Source organism: Pristiophorus japonicus, chromosome 3 (assembly GCF_044704955.1).
Source record: "Pristiophorus japonicus isolate sPriJap1 chromosome 3, sPriJap1.hap1, whole genome shotgun sequence".
NCBI classification, from domain to species: domain Eukaryota; kingdom Metazoa; phylum Chordata; class Chondrichthyes; family Pristiophoridae; genus Pristiophorus; species Pristiophorus japonicus.
The window spans coordinates 295,038,768-295,060,791 of NC_091979.1; the positions used below are offsets into that span (position 1 = coordinate 295,038,768).

A 22,024-nucleotide genomic window follows, 5' to 3' on the forward strand; every position below is an offset into this window, starting at 1 on the left:
CTGTGTGCACATTTCTTACATTTCGACAGTAATTTCGACAGACATTGCAAAAGTTCTAAATTGGCTGTGAAGTACTGGGACGTCCTGAGGCGCTATGTAATTGTAAGTGTTTCTTTTTGGCACATAACATCATAAATGCCATATGATGTGTCACCTTTTGGCATCATTTCACAGTTCCAACTCCGTCTTGCACTCTCCAGTATACAGGTTGGAGTATCGCAAGATATTTAAGTCTAAACATCGGTTTATAAAATATGTTAGTGATTTCTTTAATGATTAATGGAGTCGTCTCCATTGGGGTTTGAGACATGAAGTATTTTCCCGGAGAAAGTGTCCCTTGTTATATTGTACTATTGTGACTACATTCGGGATCCTATATCTTACTTTATTAGATACTTTGCTATTCCATAAACCGATTAACATAGGATGGTTTTTCTAATGTTTTCTAAAGAAAGTGGAAACTGTCATGTCGGTGGTGTAAAAGGTTAATCAGATGGACTGTGAAATATGATAGTCTTTAAATAGCCATGTGCTATAAATAAGTTGTCTCCCGTCACCTCTCGTCGATGTGACTGTAGATTGCAGTCAGAACTAGGAATTGTACAGCAACTTAACGATTACGTTTAAACTGACAATCCTGAATCACGAGGTCATTGTTGTGTCTGACATTTTCTGTTGCCACTCTTTCTGTTGAGTCTGATAAAATTCCACTTCAATAATCCGGAAGAGAAAGTATTTAAAACGATGGCCCAGGCAAGCAAAACAGTTAACTCGAACTCTTCTAAGGAGGAAAATCAAGAAAACCAAATTTATGAAAATGTTTTTTCTGAGATCGAAACACTGGAACTGCCTCTTGGCACAAGTTTACGGTAGGTGACGTGATTCTCTACTGTCATTATTAAGCAGTTTGGTATTATTCGTGTTGGGCAAAGTACGCAATATATCTGTTACTGATTTCACCGTTTACATATCCAAGTGGTACTTTGGGCTTGCATGCTCCGATGTGGGTTAAACCGGAGTGATTAATTTTGGAAAATGCAACTCTAGCTGTCCAGTTCAGCAGTCGCTTAACTGCAAAATTAGATGTACGTTGGCGAGTGTTGCGAGTAAAATATAGGAAAGTACTGGTCAAGCAGCATTGTGATAAATCGTAGTTTCATAATAGTGTGTGAATTGGTATGTCTTTTAATGAATAATTGTTTAAAAATGTACAGTGGTTTGAAAGTTAACATTCATTATCTAAGGCTGTTTAGACTATTCAGAGAATGTTCGGAAATTATCGCCAGGAGTCCCAATGCCTCTGGAACACCTGTCATTCGAAAAGTTCCCCAACTCTAATGTTCTCCCATTCTCTGCAGTGACTTGTGCAGCGTAATGTTTTGTGCTGAATTGAGAGTTGTTCTAATTGTACTTCAAATGTTTCACCTACATCAATATGTATGGCATCAAGTATTAAAGTATGAGGAAATTACTCTATTTTCTTCAGCTTAAATCTTCTCTTTTGTCATTTGTGGCGTGAATTTTTGTCTACGCGAGAAATTAGATTGAAACTGCGCACATTCATTGTGCAGTAGAAATTTTATGGCCATCATGGATTTTAAAAAAAACTTTTAGCAATCTGGATTGAACTTCAACCCATATCACAAGAGTGAAGGGATAGTGTGCTTTCCCGTTGTAGTATTCATTCTCCAAGCTTCTACTCTTAGGAAATCTAACTAACACACATTACAATAACGAGGTAAACCGCTGCCTTGATTTCTTTAGTGAAAGGAAAAAGATTTATACCATCTGAAGTGAAACCAGTATACTCAAATTGCGTTTTTATAGTCGGCCAGTAGGAGATGTATTAACATGGGCCTAAGGTAACTCGCTTTTCAATGTTCCCGCCCTATGAAGAAGTACCTGGCATCTGATTTAACACTTTTTTCAATGACCATGTCAAGATCAGAACTTAGCATGTGATGGAATGAGCCCACATTTCACCTATACAGCTTTACTCATGTGTCTTTATTTAGACAATTCTTGGTGGGAAGTGCTCAAAAGTTTATGACTGACATTTTGCAGCCTGACGTTTATCATAGCCATCCAAACTTTTCTGCTGGGCGAGTGCGTAACGCATACTCCTGGTCCTAAAACAAAGGGCGTAATTCAACTCAATTTGGGATGTACTATCCTCTTTCGGGGTACAGTTTGTCGAAAGACTGTTAATTAAACCTGCATGAAAATTCATAAAATCACCACTTCCATTTTGTATATCTGCAATTCATTTAACAGGATCATCCCCACGAAGACATATGAAGTGGGATTTGCGTGATAGGGACATGAAGGTGCATTATTTCTGTTTCGAGTCTTCAAAACTTAAAGGCAATAACCCCGTTAGTATTTTATTTATGCACTTCATCAGAATGATTTACCAAGTTAAGTTCAAGGTGTTGAATTGTGTAAGAATTTTAAGGTGACCAACAGTCCCAAAGGAAACATGAAGCTGTCTTTCTCTTTCTGTTGTGTGTTTGCAGTATTATTATTTAATTATTTCTGCAGGTTAAGATTTGGGTGCAGTATGAATTTTGCACCAGTAAGCGTTGAATATATATGTGTTGAATGTATATTGTGCCAGCGTTGGCTCAGTGGGTAGCACTCTCACCTCTGAGTCAGAAGGTTGTGTTTTCAAATCCCACAAAATTCTAGGCTGACACTCCAGTGTAGTGCTGTGGGGGCGCTGCACTGTCGGAGGTGCTGTCTTTCGGCTGAGACATTTAACCGTGGGCCTGTCTGCTCTCTCTGGTGGATGTAAAAGATCCCATGGCACTATTTTGAAGAGCAGGGGAATTATCGGTGTCCTGGCCAATATCGATCCCTCAATCAACATAACAAAAAAAACACAGATTATCTGGTTATTATCATTTTACTGATTGTGGGCGCTTGCTGTGCGCAAATTGGGTGCCCTGTTTTCCTACATTATAACAGTGACTTCGCTTAAAACACTTAATTGATTGTAAAGCGCTTTGGGATATCTGATGGTCGTTAAAGGCGCTATAGCAATGCAAATCTTTCTTTATATTATGTATATTAATTAAAACAAGGGTACGTTTGGCAGCAGGTAAAGTCGGGAGCGCGCGCGCGTGGTCGGGAGCGCGCTGACAGGTTGCAGGCGCGGACGCGCGGACGGGATGGGCAGCAAAGTGAAAGCGGCCGAGAAATAAAAGCGGATCCGGGAGGGCTGGTGAGCGGTGGCTCCGCCTCGCTGACATTGAACGGCCCGAACACAGCAGAGCGGCGCGGCGCTGGGCGGGAGGGGCCAGTGCAGGGAGGCCGGGCCATGAGCCGCTAGGTGCTGCTCCTGCTCCTGCTCCTGCTGTGCGAGAAGCCAGCCCAGGCTCCGGGCCGCAAGATGGCAGACGCCGAGGGTCTGGAGACGGCCACAGAACACGAGCGGATCCTGCAGGAGATCGAGAGCACCGACGCGGCCTGCGTGGGCCCGACGCTCAGGTAAACTGGCCTTGCTTCCCGCACCGAGGCCAGCCCACCCCGTTACCCGGAACCGCTGGGACCCGGCCCTACCTCGGCGCAATCGTGGCCGCTCGGCCCGTTTCCTTGGTGCGCAGCCGGGCGATGTTCTGTGCACTGCCGTGGGTCGAGAGCTGCCGGGCTCTATTTTCAAAGTTTCTATGTTTCTATGTTTCAAGGGCGTTAGGCAGTCACTCGTACTGTAAAACAGTGCCTGCAGAGAGTCACTGGCTCTGTGTGCAGCTCACCGGCCATTCACTGGGTAACTGTCCTGATAGGGACTGTGTGTCATACTCCCAGGGTCGCAGGGTGATACTGCCCGAAAGTGGGACTGTATGCTGTACCTGCTCACTGGGCATTCACTGCCAGGGTTACTGGGTTACCCTGTCCTATAGTGGGACTGTGTGCTGTACCTGCTCACTGGGCATTCACTGCCAGGGTTACTGGGTTACCCTGTCCTATAGTGGGACTGTGTACTGTACCTGCTCACTGGGCATTCACTGCCAGGGTTTTGCCAGGGTTACTGGGTGACACTGCCCTATAGTGGGGCTGTGTGCTGTACCTGCTTACCGGGCATTCACTGCCAGGTTTACTGGGTGACCCTGTCCGATAGTGGGGCTGTGTGCTGTACCTGCTCACTGAGCATTCACTGCCAGGGTCGCAGGGTGACACTGCCCTATAGTGGGGCTGTGTGCTGTACCTGCTCACTGTGTGTCACACACCCAGAGTTACATGTAACACTGTCCTATAATGGGACTGTGAGTTGCACTCTGAGGGTTACCTATGACACTACTACAGTTGGACTGTGCACCATTCTCCTGGTGGTACAAGATTGGCAGAGAGTCTTTGGGACTGTGCAGCTCCAGCTCACCGTGCATGCACTACCAAGGTGGCTGGGTGACAATGTTCTATAGTGGGACTGTAAGTCACACTCCCAGTGTCAGAGGGTGAAACTGTCCTACAATGGGTCTGTGCATCATTCTCCTAATCTTTCAGGAAGGCACTGTTGTATAGTGCATGACTCTGCAATAGGCATTAATAATTCCAAAGAAAGCATGTATTTGTTACAGTATGATTGTGGTATAGTATTGTGTATGGAACCTTATGCTGGTTACATCCATTGCAGAGCTTTGATGAGGGCAATTTTTTTGTGTTGACGTTACCAGGTTACAGGCTGTACCATTTCAGTTGATGCACACTTCACTATAAATCAATTATATAAGTTTGACAATCAACAGTTATCATTGTTAAATATGTGTTTATTTGGTGTTTTGGTACATTGTGTGTTGTAATATTTTGTATTCGATCAGCATTCTGAACACTACATTCAAATTTGATTAGTCGTGACTGAGATGCTCAAACAGTTCATGGTCTATCAACCAACAATCTGCGCTGCTAGGGCAATGGGGAACAAGTTATATTGTTTTCAGCTGGCTGGTTATTTTTATTTCCAAAGCTGCAAAAGTTAGGGAAATTGGAAATGCTCCATTCTTTAGCTGTGCATCTTCCACAAAAAAAAGACTTTTCTTTTAAAATTTAGAAATTCATGGGATGTTTACAATGTCAATATTACTGTTATAAACAGCACTTCATTGTCACCAGGTTGAAATCTTGCTTGACAAGATAAAATTCAAACATTGATGATAGACTGAAAATCAAATCTGAAAGGAGGAAATTATCAGCGAACAGGAACTGTGTTTAAAGGCCATATTTAGAGATATTGGCCCAGAATTTACTCTGAAAATAACGGTAAGGCTAACCGCACTCACCGTTACTTATGCACAAATCGGACAGCAACCTCCGGTGAGCATACATCTGCAGTTACCAACATAAAAATCTACAAGTTGCTGTCCAAGCTATGCTGCCCCTCAGTCAGCTTTGCAAAATGGTATCACACTGTCTGACTAACCGTTTAAATACATTGAACGCTGTGAGGTGTCTATACATGCATGGTACATATGGACTAACCTTGCCATAAAAAACTAGGGCTTGTCCATTCCAGTCTAAGCACCCTTTTAATGATGTGAAAAGTATTGATCACTGCCAAACAACCCCTCTGACAGTGAAAATGATCTTATTAAAGTGTGGCGTCGCATTCCTTCAGCTTTTAATTGATGGACATTTATGAACATTTAAACATTAAAACATTTTAAAACCTTTTTCTTTCTATCTCTTTTCTCTCAATCCAATCCATTCCCCCCCCCTTTATTTCACCTGATTTGACATTGAATGTACTATTCTAGCTTACACTTCCTGGTTCAGAGCTTGCGCTGCTCATTAATGATTCTTCAATCTGATTAGTTTAGGAGATACACAGTTGCTTGACCTGTTCACACAGGTCCCAGATGCCCTGTAGAGGGCGCCATGCTGTTTGGATCACTAACCTCCACTGCAAAACTTCATGTAAATAATATGGGCAAGGACAAGTCTAAGGAGTGGCAGGCATCGTTTGTTTGCCACTCACAGTAAATTCTATTCCTGTATAATCTCGTGGTGCATTTTATGTGGATAAACTGAAAGCTGATAAATGAGTACACTGTCTTTGTGCTTCCTCCCATGTGTGCTTTAGGTCTGCAAACTCCCTCTCAGGCCTATATTAAGTGCTTTAGTGTCTCTCCCTCCCTGCTACTGAAGCCTGCTCCAATTGTTCCCAGTCTGTTCTGCTGTCTGCCAGGTGTGCACAACATGCTCCATGCCGCTTCCTCCTTCACTGTAATACCTAATTCTATCTCTGCTCCCTCCCTTGCAGTCTTAAGAATAACCCCATTTCTATTGGCTCCAGGCTGTTGCTCTGCAAAGCAAGAACATAAAAATATGGAGCAGTCAACCTGGCTCCTTAAGCCTGCTCTGCCATTTAATAAGATCATGGCTGATCTGATCATGGACTCAGCTCCACTTCCCTGCCCGGTCCCCATAACCCTTTATTCCCTTATCGCTCAAAAATCTGACCATCTCAACGTTAAATATATTCACTGACCCAGCCTCCACAACTCTCTGGGGCAGCGAATGCCATAGATTTACAACCCTCTGAGAGAAGAAATTCCTCCTCATCTCAGTTTTAAATGGGTGGCTCGTTATTCTGAGACTATGTCCCCTAGTTTTAGTTTCCCCTATGAGTAGGAATATCCTCTCTGCACCCACCTTGTCGAGCCCAAACACAGATTAACTGGTTATTTATCTCATTGCTCTTTGTGGGACCTTGCTGTGCACAAATTGGCTGCTGCGTTTGCATATGGTACAACACACCAGAAGTACTTGATTGGCTGTGAAGTGCTTGGGACATCCTGAGGTCATCAAATGTGCTTCCATAAATGCAAGTTCTACTTTCTGCCTACACAGGACTGCAGTTGTATTGCAGTGGCTCCCAAATGCAACACACTGTGCTGTGACTCTGGATTCACTGCGATATTAATAGGAAGAGTTTCTGGCCTCTGGCTGAAGCCTGTAGCTCCAGAACAGCCACTCTTCCCACAGCAGACCTTGGCACACCCCACTCTCTCCCATCCCAGACCCCAACTCCTGATTTCACTTGCACCAGTGTGTGTGTGTACAGTGCCTGTTGCACAGCCTGTCCTCACCTCTAGCAAACAAGCTTTGCTTCCATCTTGTTACATGCTCTGGCCGCCTTTTGAAAAAGTAAGCGATATAAATACACGTATGCGATGCATGCAAACACTAGAGAGGAAACAGATGGAAGGAGAGACTTGCACAAGTGAGAAAAAAGGCATAGATAAATTACAACAGGAAAAACTATAGGAAGAGAAAAAACAGACTTGAAAATGTGCAGCAAAATGAAATGTAACAACTGTAAAATTAATCCACTAAAATGAAAATTTACTAGGTCTACAATATGAAAAGAAATGTAGAAAGTAATCTTATTCAAACAACTCATTCCATAGAATGCCCAGGGCACAACATTTTTTTTATTAAGAAGCTCAATGCCTTGGGAACAAAATCCAATAGTGCCAAAATAGTGCTTTTTTCAAACTCAATTAATATTCTTTGGGAAAAAAACTAGCACTGCATTTAAAAAAAAATGTAAGCTATATAATACTTGTGTATTAACATTTCATAGAATCATCAACATTTATGGCATAGAAGGAGGCCATTCGGCCTGTCATGTCTCTGTCGGCTGAAAAAGAGCTATCCAGCTTAATCTCACTTACTAGCTCTTCGTCCGTAGCCTTGTAGGTTACGGCACTTCAAGTACATATCCAAGTACTTTTTAAATGCAATGAGGGTTTCTGCCCTTGCCACCCTTTCAGGCAGTAAGTTCCAGACCCCACCACCCTCAGTGAAAAACATTTTCCTCCACTCCCCTCTAATCATTCTACCAATTACTTTAAATCTATGCCCCCTGGTTATTGAAAATAACAAACAAATTACCATTTTAAAGCTGAAAGTTTTCAGTCCTCAGATAATACTGACTGGGATTTTTCACTTTTGACGGTATCGCAAAGTATCTTTGGCATCCTTGGCCCCACCTCAGAATCATAGAGAGTTATAGAATCATAGAATGGTTACAGCATGGAAGGCGGCCATTCGGCCTGTCGAGCCCGTGTCCGTTCTCTGCAAGAGCACCTCAGTTAGTCCTGTCTGGAGGGGGCATGGAGACTGGCTTTGAGGCCTCGTGTGGCTGGCAGCCTCTGGGGTAGTCGAAGAGAGAGAACCTAAAAAAATAAAAATAATTTAAATTATAGGGCTTGGGGACTTGAATCAATTGCTCATGCAATTATATTAAATTAAAAATTCCAGAATAGTTGAGCTGGGTGGGGAGCCATTGGGCAGCATAGCCTAAGCAAAAGATCTGGGCCACTTTTTAATTAAAAAAAAATCTTGGTCAAGAACCAGTTAGAGAGATCAGCTGTTTCAAATTTACATAAAATTATGTACCCTGTATTTCAACTATCTCCTAAATAGAAATAAATATAAATGGGTCTTTCATTACTTCAGAGCTTTTAAAAGATTGTAAATTAACCATATATCAGCCAGTAGTTTATGAAATTGCAAACTCTTTTACAGGGGAAATATACGGCCAGATTTTGTGGTCAGCGGTGCACGAATGGCACTAACCGTTCGTTTTACTTGCACTTGCCCATAGACTTTCTATGGGCTTTTGCACGTCAGCCAGCTATCGAAAGCGCAGCACCCTCAACAGGGCATCTGGGAGTTGTGTGAACATGACTAGCAACTGTGTATCTCCTTAACCAATCAGATTGAAGAATCGTTCATGAGCAGTGCAGAGTCTGAACTAGAAAGTGTCAGTTAGAATATTCAATTCCATGTCAAATTGGGTACAGAAAGCAAAATAAAGAGAGCAAAAGAAAGATTGGATTAAAAGGCATTTAAGAGGCAGCAAGAAAATGTAAAAAAAAAATTTGCTTTTTTAAGTTTTTAAATCTCCAACAATAATTAAAAGCTGAAGGATTGATACTCCAAACCTGTTAAAGTTAATTTAATACTTGTTAAAGAGGTTGTCTGGCAGTAATTAAGACGTGCCATGCTGTTAAAAGAATACTTACACTGGAATGGACAAGGTCTAACTTTTTCTGACGAGTTTAGTAGGTATATATTACTGAAGTACTGGAATTTCACTCCATTCAACGTATTTGAATGGTGAGTCTCCTGGTGAGATACCGTTATCGTGCAGCTTCTAGAGGAGCAGGGCATCTTGGACGGCAGCTTCCTGATTTACACCTTAAGCTGCGCAAGTGCGGTTGCTGGAAGGTGCTGTCTGATTTACATGTTAATAATGAGCACTGTTGGTCTTTTTTTTTTACCACAAAATACAGCCCATAATCTGCAGTTTCCTTTCCCAATTCACGATAACTTTGCAAACAAAAGTTAATCCTCATCACCAACTCCTCTTTCATACTATATATGCCGCAGCAACCCTGGGCAACATCACAGGCAATTTACTAGTGACTTTTCTTTTTAAGTGACTAGTAAATTGTCCGTGGTGTTGTCCACAGTTGGTTAATTAAAATTTTAAAATAAGTACAATAAAAGTTTTTTTTTAAATAGTGACGATTGGTCTAGATGGCCTTGGAGTCATGTGTGTATATATAAAATGCAGGACCACATTGCTGATAGGATCAGGGGCAGGTTTGGAAAGATTCGAGGGGGATGATGGTCTAGGACGTGGGAATTGCAACAGTTATACATTCCTTTCTGGCGTAAAAACACAAAAAGAAAAGTGGCCCACCCATAGCTAATAGAATAAATTAAGGATAGTATTCGATCCAAAGAGGAGTTATACAAAGTTGCCAGAAAAAGTAGCAAGCCTGAGGATTGGGGGCAGTTTAGAATTCAGCAAAAAAGGGCCAAGAGGGGAAAAATAGAGTATGAGAGTAAACTTGCAAGGAACATAAAAACCAACTGCAAACATTTCTACAAGTACGTAAAAAGAAAAAGATTAGTGAAGACCAATGTAGATCCTTTACTGACAGAAACAGAATTTGTAATAGGGGACAAGGAAATGGCAGAACAATTAAATAAGTACTTCAGTTCTGTCTTCACAGATCAGGACACAAATAACGTTCCAGAAATGCTAGGGAACCAAGGGTCTAGTGAGCAAGAGGAATTAAAGGAAATGATTATTAGTAAGAAAATAGTGCTGGAGAAACGAATGGGACTGAAGGCAGATAAATCCCCAGGGCCTGATGATCTGTATCCCAGAGTACTAAAAGAGGTAGCCATGGAAATAGTAGATGCATTGGTTGTCATCTTCCAAAATTCTACAGATTATGGAACAGTTCCTGAAGATTGGAGGGTGGCAAATGTAACCCCACTATTTAAAAAAGGAGGGAGAGAGAAAACTGGGAACTACAGACCGGTTAGCCTGACATCAGTAGTAGGGAAAATGTTGGAGTCTATTATAAAGGATGTGATAAGGCACACTTGGATAATATCAACGGGATTAAACAAAATCAACATGGATTTATGAAAGGAAAATCATGTTTGATAAACCTACTGGAGTTTTTTGAGGATGTAACTGATAGAATAGATAAGGGAGAGCCAGTGGATGTAGTGTATTTGGATTTTCAGAAGGCCTTTGATAAAGTCCCACATAAGAGGTTAGTGTGCAAAATTAAAGCACATAGGATTGGGGGTAATGTATTGGCATGGATTGAAAATTAGTTAACTGACAGGAAACAGAGAGTAGGAATAAACGGGTCTTTTTCAGAGTGGTGGGCACTGACTTTTTTAGGGTGGTGGACTTAATAAATATATATATATATAAATTTGGATGAGGGAACCAACACAAAACTAGGTGGGGTTGTGAGGAGGATGCAAAGATGCTACAAGGCGATTTAGGTAGGTTGAATGAGTGGGCAAACACATGGCAGATGCAGTATAACGTGGATAAATGTGAAGTTATCCATTTTGGTAGGAAAAATATAAGGACAAAGTATCATTTTAAATGGTGATGACTTGGGAAGTATCGATTGTACAGAGGGACCTGGGTGTCCTTGTACACCAGTCATTGAAAGCAAACATGCAGGTGCAGCAAGCAGTTAGGAAAGTTAGGAAGGCAAATAGTATGTTTGCCTTCATTGCAAGAGGATTTGAGTACAGGAGCAAAGATGTCTTACTACAGTTATACAGGGCCTTGATGAGACTACACCTGGAGTATTGTATGCAGTTTTGGTCTCCTTGCCGAAGAAAAGATATACTTGCCATAGAGGGAGTGCAGCGAAGGTTCACCACACTGATTCCTGGGATGGCAGGGCTGTTGTATGAGGAGAGATTGGGTCGACTCGGCCTGTATTCACTGGAGTTTAGAAGAATGAGAGGGGATCTCATTGAAACGTATAAAATTCTGACTGGGTTGGATAGACTGGATGCGGGGAGGATGTTTCCCCTGGCTGGGAAGTCAAGAACAAGGGGTCACAGTCTCAGGATATGGTGCAGGAAATTTAGGACCACGATGAGGAGAAATCTTTTCACTCCGAGGGTGGTGAACCTGTGGAATTCTCTACCACAGAAGGCTGTGGAGGCCAAGTCAGTGAATATATTTAAGAGGGAGATAGATAGATTTCTAGAAACAAAAGGCATCAAGGGATATAGGGAAAAAGCAGGAATATGATGTTGAGATAGAGAATCAGCCATGATCATATTGAATGGCGGTGCAGGCTCGAAGGGCCGAATGGCCTACTACTGCTCCTATTTTCTATGTTTCTGTTTCCCAAAATCCCAGAGAGGGTTAGCAACAGGATCTGTATTTGGAATATTGGCTGCTGCAGATGAAAGCTGGGCCATGGCTGCAGTGGGGCTGGCGATACATCAAAGTGGGGTCGATTTAAGTTGTTAGCAGGGATTGGTCGCCACGAAAGTTAAAATGGGACAGTGATTCTAGAAGGAGCAGCAATGACCAATGCAGGTTTGTAGATTTCCGAGCGGGCCAGGAAAAATGAGATTCTGGCGTAAGTGTCAGCCTGGTTTTTTTTCTCCGTAGACTTTTATAAGAAGGATGTGCTGCTGTTCTGTCAGGCATGATAATTTCTGGGTAGCTGGTTTCAGGGTAATGATCTGAACTTTTCTGTCAAAATTAACAATGTAACTAATATAAAAGAATGTATTTTGATGTTTAACACTACTTTTGTACGAAATTATGCAGGTAATGTATTTTTCAGTGCACTGTACCCTTTATAATCACTTGTGCATGGTTCAGAAAGTTTAGACATTGAGTAACGCAACCATATAGGCAGGGAATGTCCCAGATTAATTGCTAGCTGTGCTGAGTTTCCAAATATCAGCTGGATTATGGTAGGAGTAATGTAATTGGCCTCAATGTCTGTGGCAAGCAAAAATCAGGCAAGGTTCCCACTCTTGCTTGCTGCCCACTGACTCCTGCTGAAAGTGGACATTGGGTGAAGACATCATTGGTTTTGTATGAGATGTCCAAACATACTGCAATAGCCTTCTGATACTCACTGTCGAGGCTCCCATATGAATAATAGCCTCCTGGGGAAGTACCATAGGACAACCAATGCCCTTGGAACCTAATCCCTGAAGGAATAAAATCCTTCAGGTGAGGAACCAAGTGAGGAGGGAAAAAATGAGAAATTTTAATAAAAACAATTAACAATCATTGTAGGAGGGGTAAATTGGGGAAAAAGGAGATAATTCTGGATGACTCATGATTGGCTGGTATGGAGTTTGGTTTATTAGTTTAAGGTCCAAGGGCTAGACATTCAGTTGGTTGGCCCGCTTTGAGGTGCTGAGACCGCTGGAGCGCTACCTACCACCTCAAAGTGGGATATTCAGTTGTATCTCCTCAAGAGGAGAGTGGAGCGCTAAGAGAAGCATTCCACACTCTTCAGGCGCTAATGGAGCAATAGCGCAGGAGGCACCTCCCACCCGAGCACTACGCTGTCAGTGCTTGCCGCGAACTTCAGTGACGGTTTAGCGGCGGCGCTGAAGGTTTGTGCTGCACTTGCTAGCGCCGCCCACTTGATAAAATCTGCCCATAGCGGCGCATTTGCAAAATTCAGTTCTTCACCTGCCATAGCACCTAGCGCTGAGACCGGCAGGGGAAAGCAGTCGGTCCAGCGACGATCCCGGGGCGATATCGTACGGAGTGCAAGGTAAGAGCTGAAATTTCACTTTTTCAACTTTTATGTATTTGTTGTAGTAGTGGGGAAGTGTGGGTGAGGTTTATTGAATTTTCAACGGGGTTTTTTTTTCATCTTTAGGTGCAAGAGTGCCGGCATCCTAGCGCCAAAAATTAACTAGGCCTCCTGCGCTATTGCTCCGTTAGCGCCAGAAGAGTGTGGAATGCTTCTCTTAGCGCTCCACTCTCCTCTTGGGGCGATACAACTGAATATCCCACTTTGGGATGGTAGACATTGCCCGGCGCTAAAGGTAGCACCCCAGCGGCATCACCACCTCAAAGCGGGCCATACCGAATTTCTAGCCCCAAATGTTTTAATTCAGTAATGATTTTTTTCAAATCTACTGTTTCGCCTTTTATGAAATGAGTACTGATAAATCTTTGCAGTTCAAAACGCTTACTGGACTTTTAAAGAAATATTACAGAACTAGCTTCCTTCATCGTCGTTGGGTCAAAATCCTGGAACTCCCTCCCGAACAGCACTATGCAGTACCTTCACCACACGGACTGCAGCGGTTCAAGAAAGCGGCTCACCGCTGCCTTCTCAAGGGCAATTAGGGATGGGCAATAAATGCTGGCCTTGCCACTAGCGCCCACATCCCAGCAACGAATATATTAAAAAAAGAACGACAACAACTGAACATGGAGATCTTCCTATGGTCATGTATAAGGATCAGCCAGCTAGCAGGAAGGTGAATTCTTTTTGTCGTGTGTGCGTGCATGCGTGCGTCTGTCCCTCAGTCTGGTGCTGTTGATTATCTGCTTCAGTTTCTATAAAGAAGAATGCTCACTCAGCGGTGTCCCTGTTATGCAGGGTTTTGCTTGGTGCCTGTCACTAGTAATAGTATTACGAGTCCATGATCAGATCAGTCGTACGGCCTACTACTACTCCTATTTCTTATGTTCTTATGTAGGTGTATGCTTGAGTTTGTGTGTATGTATTGACACATGTGACGGAGCCTGGTCTCCAGTCGTCTTGGATCCCTTTGCCACTGGACCAAGACTTTGCTCTGTCAAGTCTGTGTAGTGGCTGGTGTGCAACGGCCACCCCACGTTAAAAGAATTCATGCACAGGCATCTTCCACCATTTAAAATTAGTTAATCTGAGTACTCATTTTTAGTGTGGAAGCAAGTCATCCTCGACCCCGAGGGACTGCCTCTGATGATGATGAGTATTATGAGCGAGCATTGATGCTAGCCATAGGAAGCAGTGTTAACTGACGTTGCACTGGCGTTTTCCTTCTCCTACAAACCTGATACTAGGAGTGAGAATAATTCACACTCATGCCCAGACAGGAAAATGAAGCAAGACAAATGAAATTGTGAAACATTGATTAATCCCTTTTCATTGCTTCAATCTTAATTGTGTTATTTCAGTGTTGCATATTCATTTGTCCATATTAGAATGATCTTATTTAATTGGAATAGCAGACTAAACAGCAATTTTACAATTGTGCTACCATTAACTGCAAATCAAATCTAGAATGTTTAACACTAATAGTTATGTGCTTGACTTCAGGAACTGCCTGAAGAGTACTTGGAGGGTATGTGTCAGGATGCATTAAGCGGCACAGAGATCTCTTGTAATTTAACAACATTTGATAAACACATACAATTTATGGTGCAAGCTTTTGGTGATACAGTGCAGTCTACCTCCATGAAATGTAATGCTGTTGTCACATGTTTAAAGATGCCTTGTACTATTCAGCCTTTACTGGGAGACTGAGGTTTTCGAAACCTATCTTGTATTGAGTTCCATATCAAATCTTAATTCTATATTGTTGACAGGCGGTAATAACTGAGGTACCAGTAAGTGAAGAGCAAACAGTAGGGAATAGAATTTAAGCTTCATTATTGGGGAGAGAGTAGTGCTCTGTCAGGACACTATTGCCACAGTCCAGAATGTTGAAAGATGCCCTGGTCTGCATATACCTGTATCTTTGCTGGCTCCATGCACAGATTGCATTCTGAAATCAGGAAAAAGGTACAACTGGGAATCTTTCACTGTACATTGAGATATTGAAAAGGAAGAATATAAAAGGGAAAGGAGAGGGCAATGGGATTAGACAGCTCCACTTGAAGAGCTTGCACAAGCACAAAGAGTTGAATATCCTCTTTCTGTGCTCTTAAGTTCTATGAACTGCCTCCTGAAACCAGAGAAGACGATTGTGTCTGGACAAGTAAGCCGCAGAGTTAGATCTTTTCAAATATTTCAGTAACAAATGGTTATTTCTGTATTTAATATAGTGGAAGATTTTTGCTGTGTTGCTTTGTAGTGAAATAATAAATACCTGTATTTAAAAATATAAATCTTTCCCCAGTGGATCATGAGGTAGAACACTATTATGGTAACTCTAGGATGAGGCTATTTATAGAGCCTTGTCCTGACCAAACTTTTTCCCCGTTTCTTTGCTGTAGTGTGGGCCCTGAAGGAAGAAACCTCAACTTGGTAAATGGAAGAAGGGGATGGAAGGTTTTTCATTCAGTTTTTAAAAAACTGAACAATTTCTGTCCATGAATTCTATGTATGAACATACAAGGCTTTAGACGTTGATTTTTTTGTTTGTTTCCATGTAGTGACTATATATAGAGGGAAAGAGTAAGCTGTGTGCTGATGGGAACTAGTCATGGAGAGCACAATGGGCAGGGACATAACAGCCATATTTTGTTTACCTATTGCCTGAGAAAACCAACCTTGGTATAAATGGGGGGAGTTTTGTGCTGGCAGGCATAAGAGTAATAAATTGAAAAAATATATTTTCTTTGTAGTTTATGGGTGCTTTCACTGTAGCACTTTGGTTCTTTCAGTATTTGTAGACATCCACCACTTTGTTCCACAGTGCACCATTTGCAGTGTTGCATAATTGCCTAATATATTTGAATGTAACATGAAATATAACCTCATTTTCATGTTCTTGTTGAGAATGAGGTTCATTGTGTTCATGTTATCATTGTTGATAATCAGTACTGCGATAAAGTGCTCTTAAAGTAATAGTGTGCCCTTTATACTCTGGAGAGAAGAGAGGGTGCAGGCCATTCTCAAAGTTAATTTTCTTTTAGTGAAAAGCTAATAATGGAAGCCTAATTTATCTTGCTTCACTTTTATTTGTTCTTTGAAGAAATTGCACTATTAAATTGTGAAACAATGCATTTTGATTGTGGATTGCATGCAATCATTATTTCTAGGGGGGTGCACTGAATCTTTTGATAGAAAGCAGGAAATGTCTGTTTTTCTCTGCAATTAATTACCTAACAAAATCTTGGGAATGCGTAGCTTTGAAATGTCCAGGTTCTGAAAATGTGAATTCATTAGTGGGTTGTTAATTACAGAGAGAAGAATTTCTTTGAGAAATTTCACACTTTAACTTTATACTTCTAACTTTCTATCTCCATTTTCCATTTTTTTTTTGTTTAATATCTATAGTAGTTTCTAAACTTATTTTGTAAGATGTTAAGCTATTTTCTATGTTTAATACTGTGTAGAAGCTACTCTAAAGCTGACTTTTGTATTTTATTCATTATATTTGTCAGTCTGCAGTTATGTAACTTGAACAGTACTTCTACTGTTGAAATTGTCCTTGATCTTCAGTAAATCCAATGACTAGAAGTTTTAGTTAGAGCACTTCACAGATCACAAAATAAATACAGGTGGGGAGGTCATTCAACCCAATCCAGTTCATCAATCCAGAATTACCCTACAGTACTGAACCCAGTACCCCGCCTAAGGCAACATCCAATTGTTCCTTAAATAATTCCAGAATTTTTGCATCCATTGCTCTATCTGGCATTCTGTTGTATGCATTGATCATCTTCATGTAAAAAAAAAAGACTTCCTGGTATCTGTTCTAAATTTGCCTTATACTAGTTTGAATTTTTGTCTCCTTGACCTATTCATACAATTTCGTTTGGAGTAACTTTCCAGATTAATCTTTTCTCTGCTCTTTGCTATCTTGTTTATCTCTACAAGCTGACCTCTCAAATGACTCCTTTCAAGACTGAAAGCCAAAGTTTCTCCAATATTCCCTCATAACGTCGAGCTCCTACACTGGGGATCAGCTTCGTGGCTCCTCTTTTGCCAACATTTGAATGGCTTTGGCTAGAACTGGACACTGTACGCAAGGTGCGCTCTGACGAGAGCAATATAACATTTGAATATGACTTCCTCTGACTACTGAATCTACTGTTCTGGCCGCATAGTTCAGCATTCGTTTTGCTTAGTGGATGGATGGTTCTGCAGTGGTTGGACATTTTCAGTATCAAGTCTACGAAGGCTTCTAGATCTCTTTCAACTTCATCTTTATCCATTTCAACACGATTCATGCAGCCTATATGTCACCTATTATTTTTCTTCCGATGTGCAGTACTTTACACTTGTTTGCATTTCATCTGCCATGATTCTGCCCATTCTCAATTTGTCCAGCTCATATTTTATATTTTGAGTTACCTCACTATAATCAGCTGCCTGTTTTAGTTGGCTATTATACTGAATCCTAGGGTATCCAACTCAGTACCACCTCTTTTTTCCCCAACCCTGACTAACTCCTCTAACGAGCACCAATTAGTTAGACAATGGTAGCACACCCATAAGTCAAAGGGTTAGAATCTTATGGCACAGAAGGTCACCATTTGGCTGTTTGAAAGAGCTGACCATTTTAGTCCTATAACCCTGCAAATTAGTCCTCTTTAAGTACATGTCCAATTGCCTTTTGCAAGTTCCTTTGGATTCTGCTTCTGCCACCTTTGTGCGTTCCAGATCTTAACAACCTTCTGTGTGAAAAAATGTCTCCTCATTTCCCCTCTGGTTCTTTTGCCAATTATTTTAAATCTATGAAAGCAGAAACATTGTCTCCCGACTTGCTCTATCAAAACCCCATGTAATTTTGAATACGTCTATTAAATCTCCCTTTAACCTTCTCTGCTCTACAGAGAACAAATCTCTGCTTCTCCAATCTCTCCACATACCCGAAGCCCCTCGTCCTGATAAACCTCCTCTGCAACATTGCTAAGGCCTTGACATCCTTCCTAAAGTGTGGTGCCCAGAATTGTACACAATACTCCAGCTGAGGCCTAACTAGTGATTTGTAAATGTTTAGCATGACTTCCTTGCTTTTGTATTCCATGCCTCCATTTGCAAAGCCAAGTATCCAATATGCTTTCTTAACTGCCTTATCAACTTGCCCTGCCATCTTTGTGACTGTACCCTCGGATCCCTCTGCTCTTGCATCCACCTCCCATATAGTACCATTTTGATTAGTGGGGTGGGGGGGGGGTTCAAGCCCCATCACGGAATCTATGCTGGCATTTTATTGCAGTACCGAGGTAGTGTTGCTTTGTCGTAGGTGCTGTCTTTTAAGAGGAGACTTTAAAATATCTTCCTTTTCATTGGATGTAAAAGATCCCATGGTACTACCTGTATTTGATCATTGGCTGCGAAGCACTTTAAGGATGTGAAAGGCATCATGTAAATCCAAGTTCGGCCAATTTAGTTATCTGCTTCCAAAAGTTATCCTTAATCCCAACCTCTTTGAACTGAATTTCAAAGCCCATTGTTTAGAACTTGGAAGTCTAGGTGTACCACAGTGTAAAACTTGCCAATACGTATCTACTTCGGTTGTTGTCTTTTCAAAATGTTAAGGAGGTTAGTCAGGCAAGATCTCTCCCTTCTGAAATCATGTTGTCTGCCGTTTAGTAAGTTGTACAGATACTCTTCAGGTTTCCTCCTAATCAATTCCATTATTCCATAAGATTGTACAATAAAACGAAGAGATCTGTAGTTGTCTGTGTCTGCTTTATCTCCCTTGGCACCTTCTTCCAGACTACTAGTACCATCCTAATGTCCATTGACTTCCCATAATGACTGTCAGTATGTCACAAATCTCCTGCCTAATCTCTCTCTGTTCTGGAATAGATACTATCTAAACTTGAAATCATTTGTTCTTAGTCCTTTTAGTCTGTCTAGGACTTCCTTAACATTTATATTAAAGCCATCAATTCTACATATGAAGAGCACAACTACACTTCAAAAGTATTTCATTGGCTGTAAAACACTTTAGGATGTCCTGAAAGGTGCTATATAAATGCAAGTCTGTCTTTCTTTACTACAGTTCCTATATTTGTGCCGTCAATTAATTTAAGCTTGCAATTGGATTCTGCATCCAGGGTCATTTAAGTAGATGAGATGCAACAAGGTCCAAGCACTAACTCCTGTGAGCTGCACCCAGCACCTCTCTGCAATTTTGTACTACATTTCTCACAAGTACTCCTGTTTTATCCAATTTCTTACTCAGCTCTTCATTTTACCCTGAATTTAAATTTATTATTACTTCATGTGGGACTTTGTCAAGGTCCTAGGAGTCAGAATAAATTATACTGTAGGGACTTCCACTATTTATTTGTAACATCTTCTTCAAAGAAGATAAGGCAGATTATTAAGTAAAACTTTTCTCCCATCCATGTTGTAGCTTAACAAGCCACAGGCTATACAGGTACTGCTCCAATCTACTCCTTAATATAGGTTTCATTATTTTATTCTGAACTGACACAAGACTAATGGTCCTGTAATTATCTAGACCCGATTTGTCCTCCTTTTTTAAATGTCGGTACTGTTTGCGAGCTTCCCATCCTGGGAACCAATACCCAATGAAGCTTCCATTAGTGTTGCCAGTGCCTGGCAAATTTCCTACTAGGACTCCTTCAGCACTCTGGGATATATTTTACCTATCCCATGGAAATTATTAGTCTTCATTGGAGGAGATGATGCAGCGTGTTTGTTTTGACATAAAATTCAGTACATCAATCATACAGTCACATTGGGGAGATATACAAGAGAGAGGAGAGCCAAGCATGGACTTGGAGAAATGGGGAGAGAGAATGAATGAGGAATAGAGTTGCATATGGATATATACAGAATTGAAAATAATAGTGTTCATAGAGTGAGTAACAGGTACTGGAACACAGACAGATTATGGCATTGGAAATAAGCAGAGGCCTATATAAGGAATAATTTCTTTTAACATAGTTGATCGGCAACAGCACAGCTGATCTGCTAATAACACGACCAGTTTGATTCAGTATTGGTTTAAGGAAGCAGTGATAGTGGCGCGGTTATAAGGAGCAGCGGAGGCCCGAGAGAACCATGGTTATAAGGAGCAGCAGAGGCCGAGAGCAGAGTGGTTATAAGGAGCAGTGGAAGCCCGAGAGCGGGGAGAGAGAGCAAAAAAACCAACAAAATATCATGGAGGGACATCACAGGACAGCAGGTAGGTGATTGGTTGGTGAGTTGCCTTTTCTTCTCTCTAAGTTAGGGCAGAGGGATATGCTAAAAGCTTTAGTTAGTAATCTAATAAATAGAGGTATGGCAAGGCAGCTCAATCCCATGTAATGCACATCCTGTGCCACGTGGGAAGTTCTGGATGCTTCTCTTAGCCTGAACCACCACGTATGCAGGAAGTGTCGCCAGCTAGAGCAGCTCGCGCTCTGGCTTTCGGAGCTTGAGTGGCGGTTGGTGTCACTGCAGTGCATCCGCGAGGTTGAGAACTTGGTGGATAGCATGTTTCAGTAAGTGGTCACCCCACAGCTTAATATTGTGCAGGCAGAGTGAGAGAATGGGTGACCGCCAGACAGACAAGGAGGACCAAGCAGGTAGGGCAGGAGTCCCCTGAGTGCATCTCCCTTGCTAACCGGTTTTCAGTTCTGGATACTGGTGAGGGCGATGGTTCCTCTGGGGAGTGCAGCCAGATTCAAGTCCGTGGCACCATTGGTGGCTCAGCTGCACAAGGAGGAAGAACAGTGGAAGAACAATAGTGGTAAGGGATTTGATAATTAGGGGAGCAGCTGCAGATGTAACTCCAGGATGGTATGTTGCTTCCCTGGTGCCAGGATCAAGGATGACACTGAATGGCTGCAGGACATTGAGGGGGGGGGGGGGGTTGAACAGCCAGAGGTCATGGTTCATATCGGCATCAATGATATAGGTAGAAAGAAGGATGAGGTGCTTTAGGTGGATTTTAGGGAGCTAGGAAAGAGATTTAAAAAGCAGGACCTCCAAGGTAGTGCTGGGGTAAAAGGAAGACTTCTCTTCCTCGAGATGGACTCCCTGATATGAGGAATCGACATCCATCCGTATTGTTGGGGTAAAAGGCAGACTTCTCTTCCTCAAGGAAATTACACCCGCCCTTTGGTATAGCGACCACGGAATCACTCAGATGAAAAGTTTGGTTCAACCGGTTTTATTCGGGCAAGCTAGGAAAGGTTCCGATGAACACTTCCCAGGACAACAGTTTGTAGTGACAGTTATACATTTTCTAAGGTGTGCGACCCTCCTACAAAACCATCGATTGGTCTACTGCTATCAGCGAAGTTACATTGATTTGTTGACTCTTATCAGACTAGCTCTGAGTGGTTCTTCCCCACTTTGCCTCAGTTTCTCATGACGTGTTGATTAACTTTGTTTTCCAGGGTGGTGCCTCCTTATCCCTCTCCCAAGAACTACCAGTCCTGTTCCCATGCTGCTATAATCTATGTTCCCAAACATTTGTCTCCTTGTTCTATACTGAATATGTGCGCTTCCATGAGTCTGTACTAAGGTCAATCCAACGGATGGTTCATTAACCATCAGGAATTGCTGCTTCCCTCTTCTTAACCCAATGTAAGCGAGTATATAAGCGTGCTTTACATACATAAGCGAGTTTTACATATTATCGGTCAATCACAATCCCTACCGGAATATAGAGGAACTCTTGATTCCTCAGAGCCTCCTAATACTAATAAGCCCTTTTAATCTGGACCATTGTACGTGTCCAATCAATTCACTACCTTCAGTATCCACTTTCGTGACCATCGGTCCGTTTCCACTCTAGTGACCGTTTTTTATCCCCTTACAATAGTAATCTCCGGATTATT

At 41.9% G+C, this 22,024-nt stretch overlaps 1 protein-coding gene across 15 annotated transcripts in view; it reads left to right on the top strand.

The window, feature by feature from the left end:
- Positions 1-681: 681 nt before the first annotated feature.
- Positions 682-22,024, top strand: part of exoc6 (exocyst complex component 6) — a 281,622-nt gene continuing 260,279 nt past the window's right edge. For 5 of the 15 annotated variants that reach the window (XR_011592775.1, XR_011592774.1, XR_011592773.1 and 2 more), the window contains exon 1: positions 684-869. Coding sequence is in view for 7 of the 15 variants with exons in the window: in XM_070876815.1 (XP_070732916.1) it covers positions 745-869 (125 nt within the window). In the remaining 8 variants the exon portion in view is untranslated. Of the gene's footprint in view, positions 870-2,814; positions 2,894-3,140; positions 3,490-22,024 lie in introns of those variants that run through there. The other 10 variants (XR_011592777.1, XR_011592770.1, XR_011592771.1 and 7 more) reach the window with 6 other exon arrangements.